The following is a 25,976-nucleotide window of genomic DNA, read 5'->3' on the forward strand; positions in this document are numbered from 1 at the left end:
TGAAGTTCAAATAAGAATTGATGAAGCAATTGATTAAAAAAGGCTAAGGATGTTTGGACTATCTTTAAATGTTACTATTTTATACCTCTGGAATATGTGTCTTATTGTGAACAATATGCTTCATCAGGCAGCAAATAACATGTCTGCAAGGGGTTTTGTGGTCAGATTCCTGCAGTCTGGTTCTAGTGTAGAATTACTGTTTATTTGTTTTGCTTTGGAGAATCTGGTTTAAGGATTTCATGTATACATACTTTTTAAAATGTAGGTATGTAGACATGGAGTGATCTCTGTTTAAATGAAATGATGGGGGTGGGGGGTGAAATTTATCATCCATGTCAAAATCAAATAGGATGTCAGTCAATAAAATACTCAGGAGTTGCTATTTAAGGTTGTTGTTTAGTAAGGAAAAGAAATCAAGAAAACCTAATGGGTCAGTAAGGGTTTTTTTATGTATCAGTAGTAAAAGCTAAAATGCAAAGACAACTAAAGCTGTAAGCAGCGGCGACCGCAGGAGCTCCGGGAGTGCCACCCCATCGCCATTGTCAATTCGCTCACACTGTTCCCGCACCCATCCACCAGGTGACATGTTGGCAAATCTTCACAATCACCTTCAGTCCAGTTCAGTACAAGCCCATCTGGCAAAGCCCTTCAAGTTTTGCTGGAATCCAACCTTCCAAACAGAAGCTATTGTCAATTTCTGTTTTGTGGTGAAGGATTGGGGAGGACTTGGGAGGACTGGGAGAGGTAGTAAAGCACTGGTGTCCAAAGTGGGTCCTCGAGGGCTGGCCTCTGCATGTTTTAGTTCTCTCCCTGGTTTAACACACCTGGATCAAATGATGGCTCATTAGAAGGCCTATGAAGAATACTGACATGCTGAGAAGGTTATTACTACCACCAGGGAGAGAACTGGATGCCGTTCCATGAAGACCAACTTTGGCCACCACTGTAGGAAAGCATCAAGGACCAGAGTAAGGTGCTATGTTCTTGCTTTTGTGGCAGTTCTGATGCTCTTAGCAGATAAATCAAATGTGCTTCCGAAATGTTGTTGTTGCCTATCTTTTTAGTTTTCAGATTAAACTGCTGAACTGAACTTTTCATCAGTGCAAGTCCTTTCTTTAAGCTCCTGAGTGACTGGTAAACTGTTGGTAAATCTTAGATTTTAACCAGTTAAAATATTTTTAGTAGCCTGCTTTTTCCAGTTGTCTATGGAAAATAAATGTTGCTGTCATATTGTGGAGGAGAAAGAAGGATGACACCGGAGCTAGGTTCGATCATCTCATTTACTTTACTCCAACTAACACCCACCAAGTAATGGCACACCGCCGAAAATACAGAATAACGTAGAGAATGACAGAACATAGAATAACGCAAAGAACAGTGGTACACAGAGTAACAGTAAGTTACCAAAAATCTTTTTATTTTCTTTTTTTTTTTTTTAAATCCAGTCCAGCTGTGAGTGGAGATCTCAAGTGGTCTGTCACAATATTTGTTATTAGATATGTTTCTTTAGCACAGAAAATCATTTGAATAGACATTAGCTCAGGGGTGTTTAACTCTATTTCTCCAATGGAAGTGTCCTGCATGTTTCAGATGTGCCACAGCTCCAATGCAGGTGACCATGTTGTGCAGAGGCTTAATAATGGACCAGTTGTTGTAATGATTTGTGTGGAACCAGGAACATATCTGACACATTCAGGACTCTGACTCTTGAGGACTGGAGATAAACACTCGTGCAGTCCATTGATTAACAATATATTTAAGTCTTGATTTCACTGATTACTAGCTGGCTGATTCTTTGTATCTTTAATTAGAGAGGCATTTGTTTTTGATTGTAATTAAATACTTAAACTTTAAAAAAAAAAATCACCAAAATCAGCATGTATTTATTTTTATGTGATAGAGATTGCTCAATGAAAAGGTCACAAATTCATCTTTCAGGTTGATTTGGACAGTCTGAGATTGTCTGTGGGAGAGATTGGCTCATAACAGTAAAATTTGGAAACATAGCTTAATCTCATCATAGTTATCATTGCCTTGTTTGTGCTAGACTTGCCCAGTGCTTCTTCCACACACCTCATTAGAAACTTTTTTATTTTTTTCTAACAAATACATGGTTCATAAACCCATTTCCAATCCCAAACTCAAACATTTGTTCAAATCCTTCAGAGTCAGATTTACCACACAGGTCCTTAGCAGTCGTGTAAAAGTTGAAGCATGGATAAGATATGTTCATGCGTTCTTTGTATTGGGAGTAGGAAAACTCACAGCACTGACCTTACAGCCAAAGGGCACTTGACCATACTTTCCAATGTATTTTTAAACTTCTTTAAAAAATAATCACCACAATTCTTTCATGTTGACACCATGACAAATACTGCCTAATGTTTAAATAGCAAAGTAAAATTACTAATCAATGTTGTACCACTACTCCCATTATAAACCAGTCTGAAGAGTGGAATGGATAAACAGAACAAGAATATGTCCGGGCATGCACACTTTATGCTTTCTAAGAAGTGTCTGCTTCTGGCTCTCACTATCTATGACTCACTGTCACACAATGTTACACGCTTCCTCACTTAAAAGACAGACATCGACCCACTCCAACCTTTAGCACTGACATAGTCATAAATAAAAAGACACTTTGCAGACACACAGAAACACTTTTTAACAGTAAAAGACACTATCACTGCCTTGCTGCATGAATATTTTGTGATATATTAATAGCAGTCAACAATCGAGCCCAAACATGTTGACATAGATTTGAAAAGATTGTTTTTTTTTTGCTCTTTTTTGTAAAAAAAAACATTATATTGACATAATGTTTGTTTTACTTTGGTTTCATGATGTATACACAGTCAAAGAGAGAATATGGTCACTGCTAATCAGTGTGGTAACTTGTAGTTGTATACCCACAAAATGTCACCAGGAAAAGAAAAGGATAGATATCATTCCATGTAAATTAATAAATAACTTGTGCAGTTTGCTTATTTCCAAACAACAAATCCTTAGGATGTTTGAGGTTATTTCACACAATTGGTAAGTTAACAGTAAAACAAATGCAGATGTTACAGCAAATGTGGTAAAATTTCCATTAGTGTATTGGTAAAGTAACAGAACATCAGCATGTGGACAAAAATTATGGCTGTCATTGCTGTCCAAAATGATAAAATAAACGGTTTCCTAAGAGCATGTAGTTTTGCACACTTTGCATGCAAAAGCAATTCCACATAATTCCCAGACAGTTGGCTTCACACAAAACCAAACATGCAAATTTTCTTCCTTATTCAACTTCAACAAGGATTTTTTTCATGAATGCTTCTTCCTGTTATCCTGGGAAAAACCAGCCCCTTCTATTAAGAAAATTATTACTTGCTGGATGATGAAGTTATAAACAAATGAATCTGATTTTACACAATCACTGCCGCTTAGTTGTTATGTATGTAATGGGCACCTTGATGAAGTTTTCTGGAAATTGCATGCACTTTACACAACCCCATGGAGAGCATGGCCATGGCATCTTTGCCAGCAATAAAATGTCTTAAACATTCTGACCTTAGTTGCTCAATATTTTCAAGTGTGGCCAACATGGACTGACTGGCTTTGTTCACTTCTTTCACTGTCATTGCCAAACTACAACCAAAGGCAGACTGCTTTTCTAAAACAGTGCAGAAATTTGATGCCATTGTTCACAACTCCTGTTTGCTTATTGGTACTGCTGCAGAACTAAAGAACGAAAAATCAAGCTTAATGGGGGAAATCCCAGACAGAGCACTGAAGGGAAATGAGAACCAAGCAAAATTGCATAGTACTACCCTAACCCTATGGCAATGCCCAGGGTATCTTACAGTAGAAACCAGTCATTAACTTAGACTGTATAAAAGAATGCATAACCCTTTTTTCTTCTCTGTGTGACTTTAAATCAGGCCAAGTGTTTCTCTTTTCTAGATTACTAAGCCTTTAAACACTTTGGAAAAGCATACATAATGATGATATGGTTTGTAAGCTTCTGATTCACATCATTTAAGTAAATTGGAAGCCCACCTGTGAAGTACTTTAAGGCAACACTTCTGGCATACTACTTCCTTGAGGAGAACTATTGCTTGAGTTACCATGTTCATCTGTTCACCAGATGAGAGGCATAAAAGTGTTTAGGTGCTAAAGTTATTCTCATTGAAATACTTGTTGGTCCTCCAAATGAACAAGGATCCCAAGCATATTACTTTAAAAGCTCTTAAGGAGAACAACAAAGGACAGACCTATAAACCAGATTTTCACACCACTTCTGCCTGGAGGATTAGGCCAACATTACAGCAAACTATTCTTCAAACCATATGGAAGGATAAACAACAAGCCAAACAGCTGTTTAAGTCATATATGTTTATTCTAGAGATACAATTTTGGTAATTATAACTGATCTGAAACAGGAAGTGCTTTCTCTAGTTTATTATCAAACACAAATGATTGTGCGTCTTTATTTATTTATTTTTTTTACTGTATTTACAGGTTTTCATCAGTCTAGTGAAGTTTATTATGATACATTGATTGTTTATGCACCAGTTTGCATTTTAAACATACTGTGTATTAGAATTAAATTTAGATTTATTTTCCAGTTATTCCTATACTTTAATCGTATTGTGTTTCTTTTATTGCTTTGGAGAGGTTTTAATGTTTTAATGAGACCCGTTATGACTAATAGTTAACTGTACCGGCACACTTAAAGTACTGGTTAAGATAAAGTTACAAATGTAGTCAGTGTTTGCGGACATTAATCCAGTTCACAGAAAAAGTTAATTTATGTCATCAAGTTGATTGTCAGAATCGACAAATTATGTTAATTAAGTGTTTACATCTAAAAGCAAATAAATTCTGTTATTATTTCTTTAAACTTCAGCATTGTTTTTATTGTATTCTGGTTACTTCATTCTATAACTAATTACTGGAAATACTTTGAGAGTACCATTGTGGTCAAGTACTCTCAAAGTATTATCTGACAACACTCGACTAATAACTAGCTGAATATATTATATAATGTATAATTATATTCAGTTAGCAAAAAAATAAACATTTCAAACCCACCTTCTAGTTTCAAACTAGGCCTCAGTTACAAATTATACAAATGATTTATTGCATGATTGCAGGATTTATTTTTTTTATTTCTTTGCCAGACTCATGTTACTTTTTGTCTTGCAAGTTGACCTGATAAAGTGTTTATTTCAAGGTCGGTTTGTCCTCGATTCATGTTTTAGGCACCTGTTCCAAAATCTGAAGAGGTGTTTTCACCTAGTATGTTTCCAAATGTTTATTTATTTCACTTAATTACATCATATTTGTCTTTCTGTATAAAATTTTTTATCTATCTATTTTTTGCTCCCCCCCGCCCCCCATCAGTCTGCATCAGGATTGGCTTTATATATTTTTTCAGTAGGCTTTATCCAATCATATCCCGCTTTGTTATGACCACACTGCTGTTTTCCAGTTAGCAATCCTAAACATGTGTGCCATATATTTGTCATTTAAATATGAAAGTAGATACACATGTGTATTAGATATGTAAACTTCAATATGCTTATTTTGTAAATAAGGTGATGTCAGTGGTCAGTGTTTTTTGTTTGGGAGTATTTGAGTATGAGGTCTACAGAAATGTCCAGTGGAAGTAAGTAAATATGTGACACATTTGCAGCAGAACAGCAGCTGTTTATCCAGTAGAGGCTAGAGCAAGGAGAGAGATTCATTCCAAGAGGGGAAATGGAGCACATTATGTGCACGCACACACACACACACACAAACGCACACATGCACAGACTCACAACATGTCAGACATGTCCAGACTTGCCTGTGGTACACACGTTCTACTTACTGCAAAGGCAACATTATCAGATTTACATAAAAATATGTTTTGATTTTGAGAGGCTGACACTGTGATTTGCGTAGAAACAGGTTTACACTCGATTCTGTGAAGATGTACAACTACAGTACTTGTCAAAGGAGTCTCACAGGCAGGAATATTTCCTGAGCAGCAGATTTGTATCTATTTAGTTGTGGATATTGTGGTGACCACTAACATTTGCACATTTTACACTGTATTTTAAACATCATAGATATAAATTTTTTCCGTACCCTTCAACAAATTACAGTTGCTGCGGCTATAGTTATAGCTTTTGTGTTACTAATTGAAATAACTTGAATTATAAGAATTACTTACATATTTTATTTATTCATGTTAATGTCATTTATTTGTGAGTCACTCAGGTTTATAAAGTTTATAACTGTCCTGCTTACAGCTTAGGTCTTTATTTTAGTTTAACACCCCAAAATTATTGCTAGCCCACATTTGGCCCTCTTCTGGACACAACCCTGCTGAAAAGTCTTAAGGAGGCATTTAATAGAAGCATTTATATTGAAGCATTACTATCTTTAAATATTCTGAATATGACACATTAAATCAGTGTTGTGTTCAAGACCACCTAACCCGAGACCAAGACAAGACCAAGACCAGAGTGTATCGAGACCGAGACAAGACCAAGACTTTTGGGGTCCGAGACCAAGTCAAGACCAAGACCGAGGGGAGTCGAGACCGAGTCAAGACCAAGACCAGCGGCCCACGCTACATGACACAATAAAATGTAAAATATGATCGAAATTGCTTCTCAAAATAATCTGAAAGATCCATATTACCATAAAACACCTAGATATTAAATACTTAATACATTTTACCAATATTAAATATTCCATTTATGTGCTAAAAAGTGTGATGGTCTCGTGCCAGCCCTAAAAACATAACGCCCTGGGCATTTGCCCATATTGCTCATATAAGAATCCACCACTGTCTGCACCATTAAACATAGCAATTGAGGCAATGCCCTGACGGTAAATAACGCTCAACCATGAACACTGACCAAGGAGCAAGAAGCAAGAAGTAACCAAACAGAAGGCGCTCATCGTGACTGTTTTCACTCTCTATCCCAGTACATGAAGCCTGGTAGTCTGACACCATGGCAGACATTACAGCTGCCACTTTGAACAAAAACAATCAAAGAGCAATGTGCATGCTCTGCGTGCTCTTTCGTTCTTGTGTTTTAGTTATTTGTTAATTTAAATATTAACGTACATAATAAAAGAAAATAATGATGCAGTGTACACAGAGCATTATAAGAACAAAGAACGGGTGTTCTGTCAGGTCAGATCACGGTGTTCTGTCAGATCAGCATACGTTGTCAGATAGTCGTACGCTTAGCTCAGATATGCATACGCTGTCATTACCATATGATTTTATTTAATCAGCAACATAGAATCATGACGTAGATCATCATACACTTGGTTATTAACAGTTGTATGGCATCCAGCTGCAGCCAGACCTGCTTTAAACACACTTTGAAACCACGACAACGCATGTATATCCATCTAGTTATCACATTATGTCATATTAGAAACAATTTAATTACTTATTTTCGTCATAACTTGTTGCGTATACTGACAACTACACTGACGGTCGGACTTAATGCGCATGCGCTGGCATGGTACTCACTGCATGTATGCTATTCTGACAGCGTATGGCTATGTGATAGAACACCGGCTATATCTGTCAGACACGTCATTACCATAAGATTTTATTTAATCAACAACATAGAATCATGACGTAGATCGTCATACACTTTGTTATTAACAGTTGTATGGCATCCTGACTTAGCGGTTAAGTGAGTTTTACATGGGCGTGTGTTGTAGCTGACTCCAGCTGCAGCCAGACCTGCTTTAAATACACTTTGAAACCATGACAACACATGTATATCTATATAGTTATCATTGAAAACAATTTAATGACTTATGTTCATCATAACTTGCTGCGTATGGTGAACTGACAACTCCTCTGACGGTCGGATTTCTTAATGCATGTATGCTATCTTGACAGCGTATGGCTATCTGATAGAACAACGGCTCTCAGTGAGTGACACTCCAGTCCTATCTAATAAGTAAAGAGCCGTGGAGAAGAATCGACTGTTTCTGAATGTCACATCACTATATTGCAGACTTTTGGACATAGCGTTGTCCCATATATGCGACAAGTCAGTCAACACCTCCGCACAATAATTCAGCACAGTGAGTGATAACATTTTTCATCACAATGCTTATGTGTCTCTATACAACTAGCTTTGCTAATATCATGTCAACGGCGCTTACCTTCTTTGAGCTACTTTTCTAAGTGACGAAAAAAGTTAAACGTTGTCCCCACCGTCTGTGAAAGTGAAGCGCTGCTGAGTTAGCTGTGGCCATCGGATTTCTTACTATTTATGCAGCGCTATTATATTACTGACGATTGGACAAACATTTTCTGCCGCTGAGAGGAAACCACTGCGCGTGTCCTGGAGCGCCGCGCGCTAGTGAAAGGTGGGGAGGGGAAGGGGAGGGAGAGTAAAAGGTGGGGAGGGGAGGGGGGAGTAACAGAAACACGTGGTTGCTTGGATTTTAATCAGTGCGTTTTGCATCCACTGAAAACAAAGATGTTAACAAAGTGGACAGAATGCTGTACGTTTAGTGATATTTTCACAGTTGCGGTCTTGACTGGTCTTGAAATAAAATGCCGAGTCCTCAGCGCCCGAGACCGAGACAAGACCGAGACCAAATGCGGTCGAGTCCGAGACGAGACCGAGACCATCAAAAAATGGTCTTAAGACCGGTCTTAAGACCAAGACCAACTTCGAGTACCACAACACTGCATTAAATCAATCTTCATTAAATCAGAACTCACTTAAGGGTTAAGTCTGTCACAGATTGATAAATATCATTATTAATTCAAACTCTTGATGGTTCCGTTTTGCTTCCCATCCTGCCCCACTGTGAGGATGTTTATGAACGGCAGGGACTGGTAAACCGGTCAGAGTTCAGAGGAAGATGCATGATGCCAAATAAAAATATATTCTTGAGCAAAACCTGTTTCAGTCTGTCAGTGATTTGAAAGTAGGACAGAGGTTTGCCGTTTAATTAACAGGACAACGACTCAAAATATACTGTAAAAGCAACGCTCAAATGGTTTAAAGGTAAATGTGTAAATGTATCGGAATGGCCTACTCAAAGCCCAGACCTCAATTCAAGTGAAAATCTGTTGTCCGACTTGAAGGTTGGTGTTTACCAGCAGAGACCATCTAACTTGAAGGAGCTGGAGCAGTTTTATCTTTAGGATTGGCCAAAAATCCCAGTGGCAAGATGTGGCAAGCTCATCGAAACCTATGCAAAGTGGCATGTGTAGTGGCATGTGTGTGTGTGTAATTGCTACAAAAGTTGGCTCCATAACGTAATGAATTTCAGGGGGGTGAATATGTATGCACACTGGAATTTTATTATTATCGTTATGTTGTCCTAATTGTTGTTTGCTTCACAATAACAAGGAAAATAAATGTTCAAAGTTGTAAGCCTGTTCTGTAAATGAAAAGACACAAGCCCTAAAATAACCTATTTTAATTCCAAGTTGTGTGGAAACCAAACACAGAAGATGCCAAGGGGATGAAAACTTTCACAAGGTACTGCATACATAAATAAAAACCATATATATGCATAAGCAATTCCTCCACAGCATTTTAAAAGTTGTTTAAAAAAATGCATTTTTTTTCCATCAATGATGGTAAAACTCGTTTCTAGATTGAGGGGCAATTACTTTTCATACAGGACCAAATAGGTTGGGATAGAGAATGAAACTATCCCCACCATGCTTCATTCTCTACCATGTGCTTCTGTGTACATATCAACACTATGTATGTTGTAACGTAAACACAATATTTGCCACATCTAGTAAAAACTAATTCCAAGCCTAACACAAGTGCCAGAAGACGTAGACCTCTAAAAAAAGTTTTAAGATTGGCATTTATTGTTTGAAAACACCATGTGTTCCAAGCTGAGGTTGAGGACATGCAAGCATCCATCTCTGTTCATCTGAACCAAGTGAAGGAATGTGTGTATTCAAACGGATGGACATGTGTGCATCCTTCCAATTGGCTAGCTGTGCAAAGAATTTAGACAAGATGTGCTTAAATAAAATTCTAGATAAAAACAAAACAATGAAAATTTAAGAGGCACGTCTAAAATATATGTCTATAATTTATATCGACTTTCTAGATGTTGCAAAACAGAATTTTGTCTATTTGAACTTTTCTGGGTTTTTTTTTTGTTTTTTTTTGCAAAGGACCAGTACATACCAAGACACCAAAGAGATTTGTGAATTGCAATCATGTGCCGAGCTCACTTCTGTGCAATACAGGGGATGAACCCTGAAGTTTCGTGACTGCCAGCACCAAAAAGGTCTAGCTTTCATAGTAACAAGTGAATCATTGCTGTGTTTTTTGTGCAAAACTAAAGTGATGCACTTTGCTCGGCACAGCACATAAAACCTCTGTTGCTAGTTGCGTGCAGTACAAATAAATGTGTTTCCAAATGCAGGATTTTAAAAGCCGCTTAACCCACACCAGATTCATCCCAATGCTTCTGCTTGGGTGTCCATACTGGAAAATATCACGTATCCATCAGACATATTTTTCTAAGCACATTTCTTTAAAGCATTGTGTTGCTGTCTGTATCTGCAGTGTAAACAGATTTATTTTTCAAAGTGTTTTGAAATATTTATTACAAACGTCTCTGATCCTTCTACGTTTCTTCACTGCCCAAAAGTCATGAATCCAATGAGTCATCAGTTTGGGTCCGAGTCAGTCCGCAAAATTTGTGTATGCCGTATTAACTCCGAAATCCAACACCAGATAAACCTCAAATCATGTAATCAGCTCTTAAACTCAAGATTAAAGGGGGATGTTACTTTGCATTTAAACAGTGCTTGCTTTTGAAAATGAAATTGGCAAAACAGTTGAAGACAGTGACTCACATCTGTCATCTATTGGTAAGAACTTTTAATGAATTTTCCAAACAGGCATTCAATGTTTAGCCAAAAAAGCGACCTTTCAATAGCAAACCGTAACGTGAAAAACATACCTTCAGCTTCTCGGGGGGACCAGTGTCCCGAAGGGTCGCATGGTCTTGGAGATGAAGAGTTGGAGGCGTACTGCAGTAGAACTCTCCCCTCAGTACATTTATCACACACTAATCCCACTTCTCTAGGAAACCAATAAGCAAGAACAAAACACAACTTAGATGCAGATCAAAAACACCTCAAACACCTTAACACAGTATATGTAAATATAGTAGGAACAGCAAATATGTGACAAGTAGGAGGTTAACCAAAAGGTTTTATTTGGAAATGTTGGTCTCTGTTAAGGACACTAATATTAAAAAACAATTAAATCATCTGAAATCAATTAAGAATATTTACTTTTGTAACCTCATTAATAGCACAGGCATTTGTTTGTTAACCTTTGGGGCAGTAGTTTGTTTCACCTGTCGTAGAAGTGTCCAGAAATGGGTGGAAACCATTCCAGGGTAACAGAGTTGTGATGCTGCTCAACTACATGCGGTGCCATCACCACTGGAGGAGATTTGAAGCTTGTTTGCCATTTCTGGTATACAAGGTCCAAGTAGCAGTGCATCCTTGCCACCTGGTTCAATGTGAATGAATTTGTACAAGCATCATCTGAGGATTAAAAAGGAAGTTCATGACGGTGAGATTTTGGATTGATGCAATATTCAACATATCAACGATCATCACATAATTCTGAAGTAAAAAGAAAATCACACATGGTTTTTGACAAATACTTTTACTTTATCTTTTTTAACAAGTAGAAATCTGAAAATTGCAGTGAACATTTGCATACACTCCAATTTACTTTATTAATTCTAAATAAAAATCCCATTGAAATGAATGCTTTAGAAGTCACTTTATAGCAGTGAAGGCTGTATCTTTTCAAGTTTGAAAGCCAAGTATATTTTTATTGTGAATAGAAAATTATGCACTACTTTGTTTTGGACTATCACATGAAATTCCAGTGAAATACACACAATGCAGTGTGTGTATTTCAGCTTGAAAAGCTTGGCAGTGGCAGTTGTCTTATAAGACAATGTGTTATTGCTTATCAAGAAATATGTTTATTTTGAATTTCATTCCAGAACTAAATTTCAAAATAAGATAGCATAGCAGTCTCAAAATGATATTTAAATAAAAGTGGCAGCATGACATTTTTGCTAATTGTTATGATAAAATGATCTTTGTTTTGATTAAAAAAAGAAAAAAAAAGAAAAAAGCTTTAAGTCATTCTAATGTCCCATGTCACATGAATAAAGATAGCCATCTGTTTATATTTAGCATTATATCACCTTTTCCAAGAATGAGAAAAAAACTGGCTGTAGTATAAATCAAGAAACATAAAAGTGTGTCCCTCCTGCTGAGTTTTTTCAGTGCTTTTCCAAAGTAAAATTCCACATATGGCTTGGTATGCAAGGTATATACTCATCAAATTCTACTATGGTAATTTTTTTTTTCTTTTTTCAGTTTAGCTGTAAATTTGAAACAAGTTAAAAGCAGAATTGACAAGTGGATCCAAGCTCACCTGTGTAGCTCATATAGTTGTTGAAAGGGGTATGCGTGAAGTGCTGATGGCCGCAGGTCTCATTGCCTGGTTCAGGATCATTGCACTCTTTACACTTTGGGGTGGGATTGGTGTCAGCACACAAGTCTCCAGTCTCCATTGAGGGTTCAGTTTCCAAACAAGCATCATTGCAGGAGTCAATCTCTGATACACCTCGAAATACATGGTATAATCCAAGGCTATGTCCAATCTCATGGACCATTGTGTCAGTGTGACCAAATGTTCCATAAAAGGAGGGATTCAGCACAATTCCACCTATGAAAAAAGAGGATAAAATAGGGAAAAGCCTAATGTTTGGATAAAACAAGAGTCTCTATTCTTAATGTGTTAATTCAGATAGTGAATTAATAATTAATAAGCTCCCTTAGCTACCATATCATTCTAACATGTTAGATACCGTACTTTCCGGACTGTAGAGTGCACCTCACTATAAGCCTTGCCCACAAAGTTTAAAAATAAAATAAAAAACCCGGAAACGTACATATGTAAGCCGCACCGGGCTATAAACCGCTGGTATCGCCGCTCTCGGTTTTCCACAAGAAAATTAATCTGCTATGAAGGACGCAGCCCTGCGTCTCCAAGAGAACCATGGATTCGTTCACGCCAAGCTTACACAGCGGCTATCTGTACTGCCAGATCGATAGCCTTCAACTTAAAAGTTGCGTCATATGAACTTCTTCATGTGGTTTCTAGGAGGGGTATGAGTTTGAAAACATTTCTCCTCATGCCTCCTGCTAGCATATTGTAAATGAAAATTAGCACGTTCTTCTTCGATTTCCCATTTTTGACTTCTAATGATTCACCTCCTGCTAAAGAGCCCCCTGGTGGTTGAAGAAAAATCCACAGAAAAGCCCCATGGTTAAAAGTGTGGGAAGAAAAGTAGCGGCTTATAGTCCTAAAAATACGGTACGACTTATGGCTTGAACTGTGTTACTGTGTTAAAATCAACAATCTGGGAAGTCCATGGGACATGTGCGTGCATTTACTGTAATGTGGTGCATGCGAGTGTTCATACGTTTATGAATGTGTGTCTGTGGTTTTGTTTATTTTTTACCCAAATGTGTAAGGGCTTCCTTGTCCCAGGGCCAAGTGGCAACCCCTGCCAGGTCCTCATCAGACGAATTGGCAAAGAAGACATTCAGGTGAGTCGACCCATCCAAACGTAGAATCTCTTTCACTTCTTTCATATCCAAAAAAGCTCTAGAAAATACAGTCAAAAGGGAGTAGCAGAAAAAGAGTTTAGTTGACAATAAAATAATAATCCTAGGATCAAAACATTTTTTTCCAGGGAATGAAAATGTTTATGGATTTTCCTAAAGCAGCAAAAGCAATAAAAAAGTATCATATATGTTATCTTTCAGAAAACAAAACCATAATAAACAGGTTTCAAAGTGAGCCTTACATGACTAACAAATAACCTAAATATGCTTGACTTTTAACAAAATGTATCTTTTTACTTGTATCATAAGATATTTTGTTTTTCTGTAAATAGTTCTGATTTCATTTATTTAGCACAAGATCACAAAAAAGAATGTGTTCAATGGTTATGATAAATTCACCTGCACAAACATTTCCACTTCTTCAATCTTATCTGAGAAAATTCATCTGATTGTATCAAGTTCAGTTAGGATGATCGCTCTAAAAGCTGAATTTTTAATTTTAATCGTAGTAGTTTAGGAATTATATAAACTGTTCTATAATTTGTTAGTTTTCTTAATTTGGTGTCATGGTCTAAGGATAATTTGTTTATTCTGTAACTATGACTGAATCTTAATAATATAGAGTGGTATTTAAAAGTGATATTTATGAAAAAGAATTAATAAAGAAGCTACTTAGCTATATTGCATGACATAAAAGTAAGTATCTGTTCAGATTTGGATATTTTCATATTTTTGTTGTATGTTTTTAGTTCTCTGTTGTTTAAAGTACAGCTTAACAAAGATTTTAAAGATTTTTTACCAATTGGTGAGACAACTAATTGGAGTTCCATATCTACACTCTTACGGACTCTATCTTCCAAGATGTCGCTGAGGGTTTATCAACAACTAATTCCAGGATTTCGGAGTAAACAGGATTTACATCCTGTTGTGTCAGACAGCAAAACTGTCTGACTTTAACAAATGGTGTTTGAAGAATGGCAAGCCATTCTACAGCATTGTGTGACCAACCTGTTGACCAGTAATAAGAGAAAGTGCCAGTTTGTTGTGACTGTATGCCTCTCCCATGCACTACTCAGGCTCCTGTTTTTTAAATGAATAAATGACTGAATTGCTATTCTTCTTGCTTCTTCAAAGTTCAGTTGTAAACTACAATACATAATTCCAAAAAAAAGAAGAGTAAATAGCAGAACGAGTTGTTTGGCATCAACAGAGAGGATATGGCATTTTTACTGCAAACCACAACGCTTTCCAACAAAAAAATGTATGGTCCCTTGTGATATTGTAACATATTAAAGCTTTCATTTCCCCCCCCTTACATCTATCTCAACATTGCATCTCAACATAGTCTTGACATTTGTATTCTCAAAGCACCCCAGGTCAGCCTGACTCATACAAGTCACCCTGAGACTTCAATTATTGTTCAGGTACTCTGATGTCTTCCTGTTCATGACCTAATGCTGCGTCTGAGGCCCTGAGAATAGTAAGGGCAACAGTAATGATTGCAATCACTCAACAAAATGAGATCTTCACAGCAGTGAAACTGTCATTCATTGTGTGAGCACATTTTCCTTGAGTCTGGCTGGTGGTCCTAGCAAACAAAGTCAACAAGATCAGTTTTCTTAGAAGAACTTGGAAATCGGTTGCACATGCTGGAGTGATCGTTTATTATCTTTATCTGGTTTTGTGAAAGCTTTGGAGATATGCATTCAGTAGATAAAGATAGATGACCAAAAACAAAACACAACAAATTGGCCTCATCGTCACAAAATAGATTTTTCTTCTAATGTTTTGACCTAGTTTATTTGGCCCACTTGCCTGCCTTTTCATTTTGTGCTCATTTTTTGCCTGACCTCATAAGATTCTGTGCATTGAAGAGAAACTCCAGTTTCTTCAAATAGAAAAGCAGAAGAGGTGATTCATCAACGCTGATTCTGTAGTCATACCTGCTCTGTCTGTCTGATAAAACAATCAGGCACTGAAACGTACTGCATTCTACACTGAAACAAATTTACAAGTTAATTAACAATCAACATATCCTTACGACAGGGAATATAGTAGTAATAACAAGTCAAACAAAGTCTACAGACAACAGAATTTATCACAGTTTAACGTTGATTGAAGACATTCTTTATCCCTTTCTTGCTTTGTTTTTATCCTGAGCTGAATTTGTACTTTGATGTCATAAGACAGATTTGAATTCTTATTGTAATATGTTTAGTGTTGCGCAACATAAATTTGTTATAGTGGGTGTTGATTTTGTTTAACTCCATATCACTCCTTCTTCTTAAGTGGGCTCAAGTAAATACAGAATAAAAGGATTTGTTTTCAAAGATTTATACCTTTGTGTGAGTCAGCTGAACCTGGAATGTACTCTTTATATTTACCCCTACACTCAGCAGCTGAAATAAGATATGTCTATGAGCTTTGAACTGCTACAAGGTTTGCGAGTTGTAGATTTTTGCAAAATTCAAGTCTGATTTTGACTAATGAATAATGACACTGTGATGCAAGAAGGCAAGAGGAACAGATTTGACATCTTGTCATTGGAAAGCTAACTGGTTGAGCACTTCAAAAGTAGGATATTTTTTTCTTTTCCATTGTTTGTATGACATTAATTGTTACCTAATTAGGACTGTTATAGAGACCCCTGCAAAAAAGGCACCAATATATGTTCAGACTTTTCGTAAACATTCTAATTTTTAGTAATATAAGGATTAATGAAGTTAAAGACATTTATCTAAATATATTATCTGGATAATGTAGACATTAAAACTTAGGATCTGTGACTTATTTGGATAAATACATATTGCTTCTCATTACAATCGGACCTTTGAGTGAAGTGTTTATTTCGATAATCAGTCCTTCAATAAACGACTGTACAGTAATCACTGGTAATAATTTACTTCATTGATGGGAACACAAGACCTGGGAGGACAATTTAATTTTAATGACAATGTTGCATTTGGGACTGCTCGCTTTTTTTTCTTCTTCTTCTTTCAGTAAACACATTTACCAATCGTAAAATCTCACATGGTGGTTTTTAAAAGAGCAAGAACTAGGAGGAAAAAAGGAGATGAGATGAATTAATTCCATCTGGTATCCAATCTGTCCCACTGTGTGTGATGATTTCCTCATTGCAGTAAAAACAATTACCATTTTCATTCCATTGGAACATTGAAACTATCTGATGCTATGGCCCAACTGAGTCAAGTTTCCCTTGTAAGTGAACACAAACACCTCAGATTTGATCTTTCGCATACATTTAACTGCTTGCATCAAATCCTTTCAAAAAGCTATTAGCTATTGCTATTAGATTTAGCTAGACCAGCCTCTAATCCTATTCCAATGACATCTTGAATCAGTTTGGGGTGTTAGACTGTAAAATCTTGCTTTACTGGTTACAACCACTTTGAATAATGTGTTAGGATGCTAATTTAATGGTGGAAACTAGGGTGAAAATACTAAATGTCTAACTAGACCTAATGCCAAAGTCATAAATATCCTCATCTTTTTAGCTAGCAAATAAACTTTGGGATTTATTTCCAGGGTTAATTGGACAGAAAAAAGAGATTGTATTGTAAATATTTGTGGCTTCTTTAGTCATTATTTTGTTTAATAAAAAAAATAGTTGTCATTTCAGAACAAAATTTACTTGTGTAAATTTTCTTTAAAAGTTAGCCATGTAATTTGTATCCTTATGGTAAGCTAGCATATTAAGTTGTGAGTCAGAACAGCAATGTAAAGATTTTTCTTTTTTTAAATTTTCCACAAAAAATAAGGTTAAAAATGTTTGAATGTGCCTCATAAAAGAATAATGTTATAATGACATGCCTCATGAAAGGTGAGCGTGCCCTATTAGATAAAGTTTGGATGAAAGGTACAATATATAGTACTCAGTCATAGCTCTGTGCAAAAGCAACAGTAGCCTCAATGGGGTGTGGTCTAAGAGGAGAGGGTGGGAGAGACGGGGGAGAAAGCAGATAATATGAGGTCTCTATTCCCAATAATTTGAGGAATTTTGTTATTTCCTCAAAAAATATTTGTCCAGAGTTTTTGGACATGCGTGTCAGGGGAATGGGGTCAGAAGGTTTGATGCCGAGATGATTGAGGCAGCAATGAATGAAAGGAGCATTTCTACTTTGAGGTCAACATGGATCTAATATTTTCTGTTTCATTAGCACCCATGTGCCTCCTACATGCAAGAAGCTATTCAAGGGGAGGGCAGCGGGACAATTCCCACTGGCCTCCCCTTGTCTCAAAGGAATACAAATTCCTTTTGGACATCTGTTCCACGTTTTCGAATAGTGTATTTGGGGAATTTACGTTACACCGCTACTTAAGCAGATAAATGTTTCATAGTTCATCTTCACACAATCACAATAGTACAGATATTTTGAAAATTCAGTCTTTGTATCAACCTTCTTATCCAGACCAACAATCCTTTATCTGCTTCAGATTCCCACTTAAGCCCCTTTATCCAACTTTAAGCTATTTTCCTGGAGTACACTTTTGAACTGGATACAAACATACTAAATTCGAAATGGAAAGAGAAGATAGTTATCTTGTGTCTTTGGATAAAAGATAACATGTGTGAAGCAAATCAAGCCTCTACAAAAAGGCTTCATGTCAGGGTAATTCAATATAGGCATACATAGAGTATGCCATACTATCATCTTAAAGCTTTTACACCTAAAACATATTAAATGTGGGGCTATAACTTCCTTCATTTGACTCTACATAAAATTCAAATGAGCCTATAAATTTGCCTTGCATACATATGTTTAGGGCAGCATGGAAGCTGAGGTGAGCTGGCATCGCATTGACAGCGTAACAGCCAAGAACACTTCTGAAATTGGAGGGGCCCTTGGCTCCACTGTCATCACATTGGTCAACAACACAGCCCTTAAACCCATCATTCATCTCTGGCTTTATTACTATGCTTCCACTTTCCTATTTAACCTTTCAGCACAGTCCTCTGGGAACTCTTTGCTTTGCAAGGACAACATGTCCGCTGTTGTTGGATTCTTCAAAAGCCCAATTTAGAGAAACACACAAGAAAATGTTCATATTTTCTAAATCTCAGAGACAAAATTAACAGATGAGCCTGGTGAACTCTCACAAATGGGTAGAAACGTGAGAACCTCTTCATCGTTGAACTTTCTGACATCTGAACCACGATAGCTGCATTTTTAGCTAAATAATTCCCTAATTTGTCACATTTTTTAGGGACCACCAACCATATCTGGCAACATATTATCCTGACATGGCCTGTTGTAACTCCTTTACATTCCAACAGTCCCTTAATTATGTACCAATGCTAATTCAGACTTAGATCAACCCAATTGAGACCACAGATGAAAATTTTACTACATGTGTTTTTACTATTATAATAGAGAAGAGTCAAGTCCTGCTGTTTAATGCAAAGTACTTCATTATATTTTATGGGAAACAGGGTTAAGGTTTAGCTGACCGACAGTAAAAAGAAGAAAGAAAAAACAAAAAAGAAAACAAACCATGAGCCCTAGAGATTATCTTTTCACAGCAGAGAGAAGAATTGAAAGAAAGATGTAAGGATGGTCCAAAAGTTAATCAATCTGTCACAGTGAAAGGTATCGACCAATGAGGTGCGTAGAGTAATAGAGTCAGATGGAAAAACACACTTCCAAGCCAGACTTTCCTTTACTCAAACCCTAATAAGCCTCTAATAGATCCAATATTTTTCTTGATCAATTTGTCTTGCTGTTGTGTGTAAATTGTTTAGAAGTATTTTCATTTTATGTTGCACAAAGGTCAAAGAAAGGTGAATGTGCTTTTGGCTTCTCTGGTCAAATAATGAACAAATTACAGATATTGGTGCATATGAATATGTGGTCATATTAATACTGATTAATCTTCACCCCGGTGTTACACTGAAGTTTCAAATTCCACTTTGATGAATTGCAGTAATGACCTGATTTGTTGTACTCCAGATCCTGGTAAAGTTGAAAAAAATAATAACGTTGAATCGACCTCGCATTTAAGTAGATGCTAAAACTGTTTGGATTGCTTTTAACACCAAAGAACAGAGAAAACACACGGCATGGGACGTCAACATTTGTAAAAACAATGTAAAATATTTTCATTCACCAGATGTGGATAATGGAAAGTGTGTGTGGTGTTTATCTCATAGGAGCACTCTATCGACAGAATACATTCTGTTCCCCCTTGCTAGATGATCGTTTATGATGATCAAAGGTTGGGTCTTGATGATCACAACTTACTGTCTAACTTCAACTTAAAACCTCACATTAATATACGTCAAACCTCGATAACCCTATTTTGGACCTAGAAAAATCTTTGCTCCTGTTTATGGGATGTGTCCACACTTTGGTGTTCTGTCAAACACAGATTACACATGAGGAGTATCACACGAAAATGGTGAAAAAAAAAAAGAAAAGTTAGACCTCTCAGCCATTGTTCTCCTGCATGTGCAGTACATTGTTCAACAAGAATTCCATAATTAAAGAGGAATGTCAAACTGTTTGTAGTGCAGCTCTCTCCAGACATTCCATAATCAAAGCAAAATAAGCAACCACTTGAGAAGATTATATCTATTTCTTGAGATGAAGAATCTTGTGACATTTTCTCTGCTTCTTTCTTGCCAGCATCTGTCTTTTTTTTTTTTTTTTTTTTTACAAAACAGTAAGTTCAATTCCAAAAGGGGCATTTAAACGTTAAAAATGCAAGCATGTTCATCTTAACTAAATAGTTAACGACTACTTAATTACCCAGATAGCACACAACGTTAAATCAACGTTGAATCAACCCAAATCTACATGTAGATCCACATTCAGATGACGGTTGAATCAACGCTGATTCCTAACTGATTCAATGTAATATCAACACAAATATGCATGTAAGTTGACATACAGATGATGGTTGAATCAACATTGATATAATGTCAGTTATGGTTGAAACCCTAATGTTGATTCAACATACAAGTGACAGACCACTTTCAATGTTGTTTCAATGTTGTTTCAATCATTCTGTGCTATCTGGGTAGCTTCTACTGATGACTAAGTTGGTGAAGAGGTTTTTTGTTGTTGTTGTTGTGATTAGATATAATTTTTAGGTTAGTTGTGGTCATTTTAACTTAAATGGTAATTTCTAAAACAGAACTATAGATAAAATAGACTTATCTTAATTATTCTTATCATCATGTAGGAAAAAGAGAGGAAAAAACACAACATGCGAGATACTTTGTTTTGTCTTTCACGTGTCCTCTCATGACAGGCTAAAATATTGGTAACTTATTTTCTTTTTCTGAAATACCCCTGACAGTCTGCTATGCTGTCCACAAAAATGTCTTACTTTGGTGTGCTGACTTTCAGTGTACCAAGAATCAAACAATCATGCTATTGGAGGTCTGGCTAAAAATTATTGCAGCAAATTCCAGAGACAATTCCCTCTAAGGACTTTACTCATCATCTAGTAACCACAATAAATTTACCACAAAAACAAGAAATTGCCTTGATGTTGTGTAAAAAAACAAAACAATATTTTTCTGTATGTGGATGCAACCCCAATAACCTAGAAAATATGCAATATTTGTTCAATCACACACAAGAAATACTGTCATCTGTGTTTTCCTCTGAAAATGCATTACCACCAGGATTCAGGGAACTATAACTCCCCTTCCTTGACATGTGGGAACATGTCTAAGAAATCATCCCATTTGTTACAAGAAACAGGCATGCTAGCCTTTATTTTTGACCTCTAATGGACCTACACTCTGTTTAAGTTATCGCTTCCTCCAAGTCAGCTCCAATCTCCAACTAAGCCAGCTTAATTAAGACCACTGGGTATAAAAAATAGAAGGAAAAAAAAGAAGGGAAGTGTTGAAAATTGGACAGAGAAATGAACAGTCTGGCCTCCACATTTGCTACCAGGAAAGTCATCATCTTGCATTTGTTTTGTCCTGCTTGAGTGTGGAACACTGATTGAACAAGGCCAAGGCTAGATTAGACTGGCTACCCCAGAGGATTTTCCTGGCCACACAGGCTGGGAGTTGGGTTACTCTAAGCGTCAGCCCAAATAGTAAGGAAACAGTGAGACCAGACCAAAAAAAGCCTTTCCTAAGGGATCCATGTACGAAAAGAATTGCTGTTTGATTTAAGAAAGTCATTAGAGGCCTTAGTGTGTACTTTGTGTAATGTCAGTAAAAATATTCATCAAATGAAGCACAATGTTGTGATTAGTTGGAACTTTTTAGTGGATTAAAATCATGTGAAACTTCCCCAAAAAAAAAAAAAAGGACAAATATGGTAGCAGTATAAAAACTTTAAAAACAAGGACCTTACTTGTGTGGAGAGGAGCTGTCGATGCAGGTCTTGGTCACATCCGTCACATTGGGATTGCAACAATCGCCGTTATCATAAAAGTATGTGTCGCAGTTACATTCAGCGTCACATACTCCATTTCCCAGTTTGTGATTAGGACAGTTGCTTGGATGCCCAAACAGACAGTCACCTGCATCAAACCCTGTCAGTGGATGGTTACATTCAGGGTCACATTCATCATTGCCAATTTTGCCAATATCACAGTTGGCAAGAATCAAGCGGTCACGTAGGAAGGAGCTGGTCACATTATGAATGCTGAGATTCCAGGATATATTGTAGGGATTGAAGGCATCATTCAGCTTCTGGTGTTGCAAGATAATTTGGTTGTCTGATACAGTTGGTCTCTTCCTTTCATCATCCCAAATATTTACAACGCGATACTGGACTACCTTTCGCTGACGGAAAGTCCAAAGCTGGTTGTAGTTTTTAATGACGTCAACATTGTCACACACAGTTTGGCCACAAGCTGGAGGTTCTAGAGTTGTGTCCAATAATCCCTCAGTATTTCCCATGCCATCAGTGCCTAGATATTCTTTTTGTCCAAGGCCTTGCTTCTCTGGCTGAGGAAAATTGCCATCTTTAACTGTCAACCACTTGCGGCCTGGGTGTTCAAAGTTTTCGCGTATGACCAAGTGAGGTAGATCTCTGGGGTGTTCATGGCCCTGCATATCCCTGATAATATCCCTCTGTCCACGGGCCTGCCTCCACAAACCCACCTTTTCAACTGCCCCTCTGTAATTGTGATTCAGTGCATTCCCCCCAATCATTAGCACTTTGCACTTTTTGGTCATATGACTGAAGACATCACCTGACTGCTCTCGGCTAACACCAACTTGGGCCCCGTTGACGAACAGCCGCATGTACACACCATCATATGTGATCGCCACATATGCCCATTGGTTAGGTACATAACGAACATTAGCGTGGATGGAGGTCACTTTGTGAGCGCGGTCAGTTTTGAGCGAAAAGAAGAACCGAGGATCGCGGTTTCCATGTTCGCTAACAGCCTGGATCCCAAGCAGCCAACCTCTGTCACTGGAGGCGTAGAAACATTTGTCGTACAGGCCTGGAAAGAGAAGGAAACAAAGGTAAATTAACATATGTTTGTCTTATTTCTGGGGTTATGTGTAAATCTAAAATAGAGGTGTGATTGACTTTTCTGTAAAAAATAATTGTTGAATTGATTTCAAGGTATTTTTCTAGAGAAAAACCAAACATTTTGGTAACATTCAAAAGAAGGGTTTTGCCATGATTGGTCCATTTGATATCTAAAACTATGCTATCCTGGAAATTAGGTGGAAGTGTATGTTTAACTAAGGGAGACCCCATGGAAATGTCCCCTGTATATATTTATGTTTATGTTAACATTGAGTACATTGAAAGTTGTACATGCAACGTCTCCTGCCAGTGGGGGTTGCCAGAAACAGCTAGTTTTCTGCTAAGGCCTTGTTTTTGCAGAGGCACCGAAACACTTTTTTCCTGTTTCACTTGGACCCTGCCTGTCAGCTTCGGGATGGTAATGTGTTTTTACTTCTTAGGGGATCTCTGAATGCTTACTGTTTGTTTGTTAGCTTAGGGCCTGCTGAAATGCCTTAAAAAGGTTCTTTTCAGAGAGTGGAAATGGTGTGTTCACAGGTGATAGAGCTGGACTCTGCTCTTGAGGCACTTCATGGGCTTTCAAGTAATTATTCCTACCCACAAAGAGACACTCAATCTTTGACCCACACACCCAGTTCCAAGAGCTATGAAGTGTTCTCAACAGGTAACACTGAGATCAGCACTTGAGATTTCTGTAAATGCCTTTCATACTTGCCTATCATACCTTTATATAGAGTAAAGCTGATGATCACAACAATGTTAACATCTTTGCTTGGGCACATGCCCACCTGGATGACTTAATTTCTTATTTATTATAATTATATTTTTAAGTTAGTGGTTGTTAAACTTCATTAAATAAGCACCATCTCAGCACTTGTTGTTATGCAATAGTGTGGTCCAAGAAGTCAAAATCCGCACTCTAAAAGTTAGTGGTTTCTCACAATCCCCATTTCCAAAATCCAATAGAACTACAAATGTAGCAGTAGGAATGTAAAGGTGCACAAAAATCACAGTTTGCTACATTTTTCAGAATGTTTCTGAGAAACAAGCTATAAAAAAAAGTTAACTTTCTGGCAGAAAGTTGATTTTATCAATATTTGCTGGATTTTAAACCGTGCACATTTTTAAACTAAACTAAAGATTTAGGCTGATTTTGTCAATGAATAAAACCATTGTGTAAAAATACCTGAAAGCAGTCAATATATTTGTTAAGCATGTTTTAATTTATATTTGGACAAGTTGTACTAGAACACACAATTAAGAGCATCTGGTTCCCCTTGATATCATGTTGTTGAATGATTAATATCTGGAGCTACAAGATTCATATGGTATTTGTCATCATTTCAGGGGTGAAGTTAATTTTATGTAGCTGTGTAGCTTATTGCTGTTAAAAAAACAGATGTAAAAGTTTTGGTTCAGTCCACATTAATCCATCATTAATGTATTTGAATGAGAAACAAGAAAGCTCCCCAAAACAAATTATAGTAATAACTGGGAGTCCTGGGAACTTGCCTTGCAGATACGTAATACCAACATTTCTCCGGAGTGCCACTAAACCCATTCCAAGTACCACCAGTGGTACATGTACCACAGTTTGAGACTAATGGTATTAACAGGCTGGCTAATGGTGCAGAGACATCTAGCTACTTTGACCTGTTTCTAATTAAATACACACAACAGTATACATTCATTAACTTGGAATTTAGTACACAAATCCTCAAAACATTGGGTTGAGTTCAACATCAAGGTCAATTCTCAGGTAGATGTGTTCAGGCTTCCAAAATGCTGGAAGGAAAAACCTTCCATCTGTCACATTGTGTACTCAGAGCTAAAAGGTGTGCTAAAGTCCTCATAGGGTTTCTTGTGTAAACAGCTGTCATAATTCTGCCATGCCCAATTAATCCAGTGCACTGCACTTCTCCAGACCTAACACTGTGGGCACCAGGAATCATACAATCACATACACTCACACACACACACATGTATATATATGAATAATCAAGAACTGACAAGTATGTATATGAGCAGATAAGTTAAAGCACATTTGAGTCTCCCAATTAACACACATATGGATGCATGCACCCAGGCAGTAATTTCCTTTTGTTTGTTTGTTTTTGGGGGTTTTTCCCATACCAACACACTATGTAAAGATGACAGAGTCAAAAAGCACACATGCAATAAAAATGAAAAATGTCACAGGGACTTGATAAAAAGCAGAGAGGAAGGGAATAATTAAGACTCGTTTACTTTTCAAATGCTCTGGCTCTGAGAGCAAGAGTCTTTTTCATCTTTATGATAAAGTGATCAGAGCAATTTGAGGAGAAAACAGTGGAAGAAATTGGTCAAAAACAAGGGAAAAATAAAAATTAGAAAAAATGTCATTGACGTGACTTATTTCAATTGTGTCCAAAGAAAAGTGACTGTAAGGATGCAATACTCCAACAAAGTTAAAAGTTCTAACTGAGGCAAAACTATGTCCATGAATGTTTTGACAATTCCAGAGTAGTTTATTAATCATAATCTCAAGTTTATTTATCTCCGTCTTAGTATCACAATTGAATTCATATAAGATCACCTAGACACTGAGAACGGAGGAGGACATAAAAACAAACTAGGGTAACATTTCAATGTTTTTGTTTATACCTTCACACTGGGTGAAAGCACCAAGATATATCTCTTATCACAGCAATTATCTGCTAGCGTCTGCATATAATTGCTTCCAACAGGTCATGGAAGATTGCCACCATTTCTTTTGTGATTCTTTTCTTTTTCCCTCGTCTTTGATGCGGGATAGCCCAGCATGACCCGGATGCAAAGACTAATAG

At 37.0% G+C, this 25,976-nt stretch overlaps 1 protein-coding gene across 1 annotated transcript in view; it reads right to left on the bottom strand.

The window, feature by feature from the left end:
- pappaa (pregnancy-associated plasma protein A, pappalysin 1a) overlaps positions 1-25,976 on the bottom strand; it is a 101,543-nt gene that overhangs the window by 69,810 nt on the left and 5,757 nt on the right. The window contains exons 2-6 of the mRNA XM_014986355.2: positions 22,015-23,119; positions 13,570-13,715; positions 12,477-12,770; positions 11,371-11,563; positions 10,969-11,090 (exon numbers count right to left, since the gene is read on the bottom strand). Coding sequence (XP_014841841.2) covers positions 10,969-11,090; positions 11,371-11,563; positions 12,477-12,770; positions 13,570-13,715; positions 22,015-23,119 — 1,860 coding nt within the window. The remainder of the gene's footprint in view (positions 1-10,968; positions 11,091-11,370; positions 11,564-12,476; positions 12,771-13,569; positions 13,716-22,014; positions 23,120-25,976) is intronic.

The sequence above is a fragment of the Poecilia mexicana genome, unplaced genomic scaffold (assembly GCF_051168715.1).
Source record: "Poecilia mexicana isolate PSO_F unplaced genomic scaffold, ASM5116871v1 scaffold_12, whole genome shotgun sequence".
NCBI lineage: Eukaryota > Metazoa > Chordata > Actinopteri > Cyprinodontiformes > Poeciliidae > Poecilia > Poecilia mexicana.